The sequence below is a fragment of the Daktulosphaira vitifoliae genome, unplaced genomic scaffold (assembly GCF_025091365.1).
Source record: "Daktulosphaira vitifoliae isolate Bord-2020 unplaced genomic scaffold, ASM2509136v1 Scaffold_3, whole genome shotgun sequence".
Lineage (NCBI taxonomy): Eukaryota > Metazoa > Arthropoda > Insecta > Hemiptera > Phylloxeridae > Daktulosphaira > Daktulosphaira vitifoliae.
This window is the reverse complement of record NW_026099574.1, coordinates 25896597-25908898: the sequence shown is the minus strand read 5'-3', so window position 1 is coordinate 25908898 and position 12302 is coordinate 25896597. Positions and strand designations below refer to the sequence as shown.

Genomic DNA, 12302 nt, shown 5'->3' with positions numbered 1-12302 from the left:
GCAGCAATTTTTAATTAAATAAAAAAAATTAATAAACGAATTAAAACTACTTAAAGTTTAATTTTGACATTTTTATCGTAGTTTAAACTCACTTCTAAATCCATAGATCTTGTAAGAGCTGGTTGATAATTATGATGTTGGTCACCGGATAATGTATGTCTTCGAGGATCATCTCTTTTAGCAGATCTACCTCGACGAAGCTCGTCACCTGAAAAATAACCAAAATACAATATAATTGTCACAGGTTAATTTAAAAAGTTAGACCGATAATTTCAATTAATTCATTTATTAACTAGTTAATAAACAGCATTTAAATTATGGCATACATTGAGTTTCTACGATAAATTCTGTACATTTTTCGAATAATATTAACGAATAGAAATATCTAATACAAGAAAACACAAATTCTTGTAGATTTACAATTTATATAAAAATATATTAAAGTGACATTTAAAGAATGTTTAAGGCTATTTTATTTAAAATTAAAATTTTTCGACATTATAAAATCTTTAACAATAAAATATTGTATGGATACTAGAATGTTTCCAAAATTCAATAATTATGATGTATTTTGTTTTAAATATTACATTATTGTTTATTAATTCGTTGCTTATTCGATATAAATATTGATTTAAAGAAAACGAGATTTATTGATTCAATATACTCTAATAGAAAAGAACATTCGGTAACACATGTTAAATACGGCGATTTAGATAGGCAATTTTGATACGTGAAAGTATTGCACTTGAACGTACATCGTAGTAATCCGAAAAACCATACTAGTGAATCTTAATTCACGAATACAGATATTACTTCTATTATTAAAATGAGAATTTTTAAGTCAATTTAAAAACTAATGCTTCGTATATAAATGTACATTTTGAAAAAGTTACGATCTACTTAAAACGCCTAAGAAAAAAGAATGTTTTAAAATTTGAACTCGGTCATCAATATATTTCATTACTTGTAATGAGAATCCGGAGAAACTCATTGGGAAAAACATTGTACATTTGTTACGATTGTAAGACAAAGTTTGTAATTTTTGTTCTGTATTAATCTTTAAAACCGCTATAAGGTAAAACTGTTTCAGCGATTAAACACGACTGGCTAACCGCCTGAGTAAATAAATTATTGAATTGTCATGCGTGAGTGGAATATCAAGAGTTTGTTTGGAATTTAGATACGATCACGTAATCGAAAGAGAAAAAATTCTATAACATGCTCAAGACATCATCCTACCAAACGGCCCAAACGGACTCGTGTTTCTTTAGTTAGACAAGTAAAATAAATGATTCAATTGGCGCTTGGTGCGAATAAATTAACTTTACAGCTCTATTGGGATATCTGACAATAGCAATTTTTCTTTTTAGGTCATGAAGAAATCATATTATCTGCCTCTGAGGATACGACATTAATGGAAAAATATATACAAACAGGACAGTAACGGTTTTACTACGAGACAACGTGATATCATGTATTAGGTATAATCATATTTCAAAATCTTCTAAATTTATGTAAATTTTACTTAAAAATTTAATGTGAGAATAATTGTTTTTGAAGTTACAATAATTATTTCTAAATTTTCTAAAATATTAAAAAAAAAATGTTTGTATGGTAATTAAAAACTTTTAAATTACATTAACAGCTGTATGTATATAGAACATAAGAAGATATTGATCAAATTTATTTCTTTAATAGGTGTTCGAATGAACTTTACTACTACTGCAAAGTATTTGTTAAATATTCCAAACTAAAATATTGATCGCGTAAAAAATTGTTGATACTGAAAATTATGTCAGATGAAAGAGGACCAAATTTTGCATGGACCGCTAAAAACTGTCATACACTATAATTTAATAACAATTCTACTAACTCTAAAGGGAAACAATTGTTATTTTCTGTTTGCAATATTAAACGACAACATAATTAATTCAACAATTAAACTCTCGGGATTTAACAGAGACTAGTTACAAGGACAACAAAGTATGCAACAATGGCACCAACAAAGCTGTGGTATACATTATATGATACAATTTTATAATGTCAAAAAACAGTGAACGCGTCGATGAAATTTGTAAAGGTTTGCTTTATTTAATACCCACAAAATTAATAATTTTCATAATACATAATTAAATTATATTTTAGTGTAGAATATTTTAAAGCGCGCAGTATTGCTACAATATAACAACCCAAATATAATACAGGGAACATTGGATAAGAATAGGAATTTGTATTAATAGATTTTGATTAACACGTGAATAGTATTTGATATTTACAAGGTCTTTTATAAAACCAGTAATGAATAAATTTGAACTAGAAATTAATTTTAAGTGCTTAAAAGCCGCATTCCTTGGGTATAACTTAGGCGTTATTAAAAACTGAAAAAAATTAATATTAATTTCAACAAGCAATTCTTTTTTCGAAAGTTTAGTTAAGAAATCATAATAAAAATTGTATATATACATATTACTTACCAAATAACTAGCAATTAATTTTATGCTATTCATATATAAAGTAAAACCTATTAATTTTTAAGCAGTCGGCCAAATTTAAAATAAATTAAAAGGGTCTATAAGAGGTTAATAGTTCTTGACATTATCAACATTATATTACTTACATGTTAACTTATAATTTATGATTAAAAATCTAAAAACATTCATTTTTTTTCTAAAAACTAAAAATTCATTGTATAAATGTATCGTAAAAAAAATAGTTATTTTTCTAAATTATCTAGATATTTTTTCAGAAAGAATAGAAGAGTCAGTATATTTGTTATTATTATAATAAGTCAGCAGCAGTTTAATATCTATAAACATTTTTTTTTATGTATTGTATATTTACATTAATCAAACTAATGTAATGATTAATACACTTTGGTACTGTACGTTATAGTAATAATAGTAATTACTATAATTACTGTAACTTTAGCCCAAACGGCTGAGACTCTTAAAAATGTTAACGGATTGGGCTAACAATAATAATAAGAATAAATTAGCACGACAAAAGAATATTTTATTTCCGTATAATAAGCAAAAACATTTCAGTCGCAAAATTATTTTGAACATAAATGAAACATTACACTCATCGTCAGTTGCGTCAAAGTTTTGCATTACAAAGTTTTCACCATTCCCATTAGTACTCATTAAAATTAAGGAAAATATAATATTTAAGGCAATCATGAACTCAAAACGAATGTTTTTGCTTGTCATTCCTTGTATATCTTCCAAATTGTTATCGTGTATCAGACTCTAATAATAATTTCATGAAGAATTAATAATATACGATACACGTTGTCTAGTAGAATCCTCAAGAGTCTATGTATAGGAGAATGATGTAAAATTAAAACAAATATCACTTGGAATGGATCTCAAATCATATTTTCAAGGCATGTAAGGTTTCATTTTATTTAAGCAAAGCCTGAAGTGCTGGAAATGTAATCGGTTTTTTCTCAATAATGAATAGTTTTCAAAAGAAATTCAAATTTTGTTACTGTGTAGTTTGAAAATATCCCAAAACTCTTCAACTAATTTACATTTACAAATTTAACACGATAAACAAATAATAACTTAGTATAATTTGGAATATTTACAAACATATTCATATCTTCAGTTTTATGCTGATACAACTGTATATGTTATTTTTTAACATATACAGTTGTAAGTATCGCTCCGAAGATGAACGAGTTCAAAACGTCAGCATATAAATGATGAGATGGATACATCTGAAAATATTCTAAATAATACAATAATCAACGAAAGTTTTCAGAGATTAACTTTGGGAAAAACAAAATAATTCTTCGTGTTTGTTCAGAAAAACATATATGAATAATAAAAAAATCTTCTTGTTCTATATTTTTAGTAATCAATTGATTATATCAATGACTGATATTTTTGAGCAATAATTATTATAAAAAATTTTATTGTACCAAATTCATATAAGCGTAAAACTTGTAATAGTTATAAAATCCAAACATGTTATTAAAAAGTGTAAAAAGTAACCTATAATATTTAATTTTAGATTTCAAATAAAATGGCAAATATGTTTTTAATACAAAAATATCGACTTAATTAGGTTATAAATAAGTAGTTGAAAACTACTATATATTTATTTATATATATTTATCTAATATATTTAGATGAAAAATATAAGAAATATTAAGCTAAAAACGAACTCAAGAGATCATTAAAAATACATTTAGAACACATTTCTAGCAATTTTTTGGTACGTATGATTATATTTACTACACTAAATCCATTTAAAGTATGCCTTAAATTCATTGAGATGTAACAATATTTAGACGAACCAAAATTCAGATTAAATTAGTTTTACTTATGTACAAGTAAAATTAATATTATATACATCGCACTATTTTAATGATTTTCCTCCATTATATTTAATCATTAATATGATTTCATTGAATAAAATAATATTTAAAATTAAAAAATATTAATTTAAAACTATAAAATATAAAAAGTATTTAATTCAAAAAGCCACAAGAATTAAAAGTAAAATCGTAAATACGTATAATTTTATTAAAATTAATGTTACTATTATCAGCACGTAAGTCATACAAACACATACATATTTAATTAAATAAACATTATAATGCATTCTTTATATTTCAGTAGCATTTAAACACATATTAAAAGTTATAAAAGGTTTAAGTATTAATCTATGAACTCATTTCAAAGAGATCATGTCAAATTATGAAAAAAAAATATAAACAACTTTTAATTTAATGACACGATGAAAAATCTCATTTAATTGAAATTAATTAAATATTAAAAAAAATAAAAAACTGTCACGTCTAAATTAAGTGGTTTAAAATTTTCGAGATAGAAATTATAAATTTAATTGTTATATGTGTGAATACGTCAAAAAAATAATTGCAATTATAATCGTAATATTGTGATAAAAAAGAAAAAAGAATTATAATGACAATTTATTTTCCTAAAATGTATGACTGAAAAATACAAACGCGCCAGCTATTTGTAAATCTTAAAAAGCAAGTCCCCGAGAAAAAATATTATATAAAATTATTACAAGCAATGTGGCTCAAATTTCAGTAAATATCTTTATAAATTAATATATCAAATATATCAAAATTTTATTTTATAAATGAACATTAAGTGCTCTTAAGAGTATTTCACTTTTAAAGTTCATTGTCCAAAAATATACACTACTATGGTTTATCAATTTACCTGAGACATCTTCAAAATTGAAAGTGTCATTTAATTTATTGTAAAAATGTTTTTTATCCACAAAATTGTTTATGCTACAAACTAGTGAAGTCTAATAAACGGCGCAAAGTTCTTTTTAAAATTGTGTAGAGGTTGTATTCTCCTTGTAATACTATGAGTCTTATTGTTATTAAATTAGTACAAAACTTATATCTTTCTACTGATTTATCAATCGTTAAATACTATTTCCAGTAGAAAAACTATATACGAAAAAAATTTCTATTAACTCTTATGAACGCAAGGAAAATGCTGAAAATTAACTACCCACAAAAACGTAATATAGAACTTTCGAAAGTTACAGTGAATATCTATCCTTGGAAATGATTTTTTCAAACAATAAACTTGATAAATATAAAAATAAATCAAATTTTAATATGTACATTTTACGAAAAAATCATCACTTAACGACAAATAGGAGATAATTTACTTAAAAAATCACATTTTATTTATATTTAACAAAAATTTCAATAAAGTAATGGAATTTTGTAAGAGTAAAATTGTCCCTTCAAATAATCTATAAGGCATTACAATTTTTTGTACAAAAGCAAAAGGTAATTTTCCTACCACAATACATATATTAAATAAGTAATAGTTTTACAAAATGAAGAAAAAAATTGTACTTTAATAATCTAGAAAAATATTTCTTATAGTATACTTAACGACTTCACTTTTTAGCAGAGCAAGATCATATTTTTAGTACCCATAACGATTTTCATGATAAGTTTTCAGATTATTTATAATATCAAAACGAGGGTAATATTTTTAGTTGAAGATAAATTATAACATAGTTATCTGTTAAGTATATCTTTTTAAATGATTGCATGAATAATTTTATTATTGAAGTTTTAAATGTTTATGTACTTAAATGTTCCTAAAAAAAATATACAAAAGTTTCAAAAACTTTTTTATCTTTGTTAAAATCAAAAAATGTTGAATAATATAAAAATAAACAAAACAGATATTTAGCATAATAAAGATTTTAAAGAGTTAATGTTAAACTTCCCTTAAAAATACAAGTGTAAATTTTATTCGATGGTAATTCTTATTCTTTCAATAAATGACTATAAAATAATTACTAACTTTATAAGTTATCGATTTCTTGTAAAAAGTTAATCAAAGTAACTGAAGCATGTAATTAAAAATTAAACATGAAGAGCTATAAATATTATGGAGAATTTCTCGAAACTGCTAGAATAAGTAAAACATGCTTAATATTTGTCAAGTTATTTCAAAACTATAATTAATATATAATATTATATACTTTAATATTATTATTATTTTTTTTAATTTTGTAAATATAATTAATCATACAGCGATGCAAAACTTTTAAAAATCAAAGTCAAATTTTATTAGTCTAATAAATAAAAAAAGTAAAAATGTTAAACTTTTGTATTTTATTACTTTATAAATTTTACATAAATAGATATTAATTTCCAATCAAATTCATAAATAGTTTTTAAAATTTTAATAATTTCTAGTTTATTAATTCATTTTAAAAATTTGATTTAAAAAGAAGGTAATTTATTAATTACAGTCAACAAAATTTGTGTGAAATAATATTATCAACTAAAGAAATTCAGGAATATTAACCAAAGAATCTAGTAAAAGTTAAAATCAATAAAAAGTATAAGTTTAAATTTATTTAATAGAAAGATTAAGATTAAACTCGATGTTAGTTATATGTACAAATACAATTGATGGTGTGTAATTTTTTAATTATTGTTAAGAATATCAACGTTTATATTACACTTTTTTCTTATATAATCAAGACACAAAAATTAAGAAAAAATGGAAAATCTTTAATGATTTTCATACATCATAACAAAGTGTCAGAGTACATTCATGTAAATATAAAATATGTACATTTTACAACCTGTGACATTAAGGTGTATTTGCCTTGGCCTCCATTGACAAATTTTAAGCTTTAAGTGTACACGTCATTTTCTATTACACCCAACCCAATTTCATGGCAATTTTCATAAATCATGAAACACGATAAGTAGATAAATTTTTCTAGAAGTGTCGGATAATTTTACATTGATACTATTAAATATCGTAGAAATCGTGTGAATTGATTAAAATTCTTCTTAAATTTAACATAATATCTATGGATACTATGTTAACTAATATTAATAAAAAATGAAAAAATATTACAAGAATAATAAAATTAAAAAGACAACTACTATAGTTTCGACCTTTGATTAACTAGGCTTGTAAATATAATTACTTATATGTATTTATATATTCTATTTAGAATAAAGTATTAAACTATTTTATGTAAAATAAATTTCAGGGAAATCAATATATATATATAATTTGCTACTTTATTTAAGAACAATATAAAAACTTGAACTAAATATTACTCGTAAAAAATAATGAAAACGTTCTTGAACAAGAAGCATTATTTGGCTATTTTAATTATAATGTACATTTATATTTACAAACTCTACAAACAAAATTAATACAACTAATATTTGTTTCGTGGAAATTAATTTTTATTAGTTTTTGGGAAAATNCTAATATTTGTTTCGTGGAAATTAATTTTTATTAGTTTTTGGGAAAATATAAGTATACAGATTTTTTTTTTTGGTATTAAAGAAAAAAATGAAATAAATATTTTGCTAGTAAGTAATTATCATTAAGATTTCTTAGTATACAATTAATTGAAATTTCCCAGAATTATAAACTAATTACCAAATTTACAACACAGCATTCAGTATAATACTAAATAAAATATTATTAAAAAAACAAACGGTGAAATTAATGTAGTTGATGTTTACAAACCAATGAAAGCTAAAAATTCATGAAGAATAACTGACTATTTTACTTTCATTACATAAAATTCTACAAAATGTATTAAAAATAAGGAATTTTATTTAATAATGAAAACCTTATTTTATCATTTTTATAGTGAACTTGTTTTATGATCTCTTAAATCTTTATATATACACACTGTAATTTTTAATTAGCAGCCAAGATCATATTGATGAAAATAGTCTAAAGCTGCCTATTTTTTTCATAAAAGTCCTAATATTATTGTCAAATCGTAGCAAATACTAACATTTCAGTTACATATACACACGAGTTATACAAATTATAAAGACATTAATATGATATATTTAAATAAATTTTTCACGTTATATTTTAGACTTATCGTAGTGTGGAAAATATGTATAATACAATACTAGAGCTCTACAAATACATTTTTTGATTAATTTTTGGTTTCATGCCAAAAATAGCGAATAACTATTGATGTAACGATGATCTCAAANTACAAATTATAAAGACATTAATATGATATATTTAAATAAATTTTTCACGTTATATTTTAGACTTATCGTAGTGTGGAAAATATTACATTTNTTCATGCCAAAAATAGCGAATAACTATTGATGTAACGATGATCTCAAATACTACATTTTAAATAGTATAATATTATTTTGTTTCGAAAAATTCTCTTTGTTTTGTGAACTGTGTTCAATTTTATTTATTTATTCGTGAAATATTTTACTAAAAAACATTAACATAGTTCATAAAATCGTTTGGAAAATGATCATTTTTTGAATTAAAAACTAACTAGAGCTCAAATATTCATTAGAGCTTAAAAGTATTTCCGATATCCATCATTTTTGTTTGATTAATTATTCAAAGAGAAATCGCCCATCAGTATGTACAATATGCTCATGTTGAAAAGAATAAATTTAATAAAATTATAAGGAATATTCAAATCTGTTTCAATAATCAAATTTGGAATTTTTTCAATACTGCCCTAAAAATTGAATAGTATAGTTCATAACGATATATTGAATAAAATACTTAATGAAGAAATCATTTTTTCATACCAAAATATCCTCATAAATAGGTCATTTCATTTGGCACTAACAACAACTTTGAACATACAAACAGTTAATAGTTATTTATTCACTTTAAGTAATTAATACAATCGTTTTCTTTTAAATATTAATGGTAATTATACTACTGTCTATTTAATTGCTTTAATTTGATTTTAATTATATATTATATAGTGTGTACTCGGTTTTTATAGAATATTAAAAATTGCGAAAATGGTCTGAGTAAGTTACAGTATTATTTAAGGCAAGATTAGCAAACTAAAAAATCTGTATAAAATTGATGGATAGATAAATTCAAGGAAGATTTCACGAACGATTAGATTTCTTTATGCGATGAATTAAAAAAAAAAATATATATATATATATGACAAATAGACAACCAACAATGCTTAAAATATATGAAATCTGTGAAAAATAACATTTTGTTATTTTAGAATTTAACCACGAAAAAGAAAATTTGGTAGAACGACAAAGTAAATCAAGTTCAAAGTACATTAAAAACTTTTTTTTCACTTAAATAGTTAAAAAACCAATTTCATAAATAAATAGTTATCAAATCTACAAAAAATATAATATTTTGTTCATTTCTAAATTAAATAACAAGAGAAAACTCGATTTAAACTCAAAGGAAAAATATATATGTATACAAATTCTGTCTATCTTGTTTAAATTTCGCGAATTTAAGCAAAAATATTGACATTTCTTTTAAAAATTACCGAAACATCAAAGAAAACTACCAGAACCCAAGACATATTACGTATACTTAAATTTTGATTACCTATAAACTTATTACAAGAATACAATTTTTACAAAATACACTGTTACGAATATAGCACTTACTTGTTTCGTCGAAAACTGCCATTTGCATTCGGTGGCATTGACATTTCCCGAAAAATAAGGAGTTTTTTAACCGATGCTTACACTTCACAGAATCCATCACACGCACAGACTAACTCACATTAGATATGCGACAAAAACTTGTGCCAGCTAATATATAAGAGTAATTTTTTTATTTTGTCTGTTTTTTCCGCATTCTCTATAGTGTCATTATTGGCCAGCTGTCTGTATTGCTTGGCGCACTAGTTTTAGAGAGACACATGTTTCCATATAACCGTACGAAACGGAATTCATGTACATTATTTGATTAAAATTGTTGCCAGATTATTATCACATACATAAAACTTAGAACAACACATATTTTTCGCAACGTAATACTAGAATGATATAGTGAGATAAATGTTAAAATTATGCAAGGAACTCAAACTAAAATTCTATGAAATACGATAGTTTTCAATATCTTTTTCTCTGAAGTCATTCTGATAACTTTAAATTTCAATAAATAAATAAAACAAGCTATTTAAAACGTGAAATACGAAATAAATTCTTTAAGTCAAGTTTATATATCTTTTTACGTTATAACAGGAAATGAGACATTTAAAGGGTTCGACCAGTATTTATTTACATTATGATATTCAAAAATGAAAAGTAAATATTTAGAAATCATGTAGTAAATTCTAAATAAATTTATTCATGAAATAACAAACCATGATTTGAAATTTATCATATAAAATGATGACACACAAATGTATTGAAGTAAAAACAGTACAGAACACTTATTAAAATAATATAACACTATTAAAATAGCGTCATACATTTTTACAAAATATTTTGTAAAAAAAGAGCAATTCCAAAAAAAATAGAATTTTTTTCATAAAGTTTCACTAAGAAGATAACTTTTAAATTGTTTTTCTAGCTAGATATTATTTTTGGTAAAGTATTTTTTGACGAGTAAACAATTTTCAGGAATTCGAGTTAATACTTCAAATTATTAATTATTTAACAGTTTCTCACGTGTTAACTCGTATATTATATACTTTGTGTTATAATAAATATTTTTTCATTTCAGCACTTATAAATCTTTCAACTTAGTTTTTATATCAAATAAATTTGTTATAACTCATTTCACGGTTTATTATATTTTTTATCTCCATAGTGTATTCACTACAGTTAAAAATAAAAGTTAAATTATAGCCTTTAAGGAAATTCGTACAATAAAGAGTATTTAAAACATTTTTTAAGAATGTTATTACCTTATACTTGTACTTTAAACTAAATTTACTACTCGATTTGAAATATTTGCTTATTACAAACATAAACAAATTTAATATTTAAAGCAAAATTTTGTAGTAAAATATTTATATCATCGCTCATAAATTATAATTTATAATATATTTATAGATATTTGGAAGTATAAAAAATATTAGCTTACCGGGTTGTTCGGTAGAACCCTTTGTCTTGCTATCACTCCAATCATCCTCTGTAAAAAAACAAAAAAATAAAATGTTACATTTTGTTAAATAGAGACAAAGTATTTAAATGTTTCATGGAAATATTTAAGAAAAATAAAATAATTTAGTTTTAAAAGAGAATAACGAGTGTAATAAATATGTTTTTTAGAAATAAATCATGTAAATTTATATAATTTTTTAATATATGGAAAATAAAATGATGATACAAAAAAAAAAGATTTTAATATATTTTCTTTTACTATTTTATATTTTTAGCTTCGATGCGAAGATGAGAAGGTATTAATTTTACTATAATGTGTTTTTTTTTGTGTCTGTTACCACTTTTTCTCAGCTCTCTCTGAACCGATTTCTTTCAACGATACGTCGAACGATCATAAATCGTATCTAGTCGAAGAGAAAAACCTCAAAAATTGAAAATATTTTCCTCCTTCCCCTTAATTAGGGGTTATCTCAAAAAAAATGTATGGATTAATACAATTTATTTATGAGTAATAATATTTATATACCTCTTTCATTCGACATACTTTTTTAAAAAAAAAGACATTTCCCTTTATATATAAATATATATATTTATTCATATATTACACTTATAAATCATAACACTTGTAATCAAAATATAAATAAGGAAATAGGAGATCATGTAGCTTTTAGATTAATCCAACAATTTTTTTTAAATTAAACACTATCTATAGATTTGCATCGAATCGTTTTTTATACTTGACCCAAACTATGCCACGTCCCCGCTGTGCTGGGTTGGGTTTTTTTTTTTTTGAATAATAAGTGATTTTTCATGTTATCCGAAGAAAAAAATTAGAATGAAATGAATGATTAAAAATAATTATTAGTAATAATAAAATATATTTCTCTAAAACATACAATTAGAAATGCCAGTCTAATTAATC

General features: G+C 23.2%; 1 protein-coding gene across 22 annotated transcripts in view; it reads right to left on the bottom strand.

The window, feature by feature from the left end:
* The window catches only part of LOC126902897 (coiled-coil domain-containing protein AGAP005037), a 104261-nt gene that overhangs the window by 57453 nt on the left and 34506 nt on the right, over positions 1-12302 (bottom strand). For 21 of the 22 annotated variants that reach the window (XR_007703368.1, XM_050680585.1, XM_050680590.1 and 18 more), the window contains 2 exons: positions 11361-11408; positions 93-208 (listed from right to left, as the gene is read on the bottom strand). Coding sequence is in view for 21 of the 22 variants with exons in the window: in XM_050680585.1 (XP_050536542.1) it covers positions 93-208; positions 11361-11408 (164 nt within the window). In the remaining variant the exon portion in view is untranslated. Of the gene's footprint in view, positions 1-92; positions 209-9931; positions 10060-11360; positions 11409-12302 lie in introns of those variants that run through there. The other variant, XM_050680605.1, reaches the window with a different exon arrangement.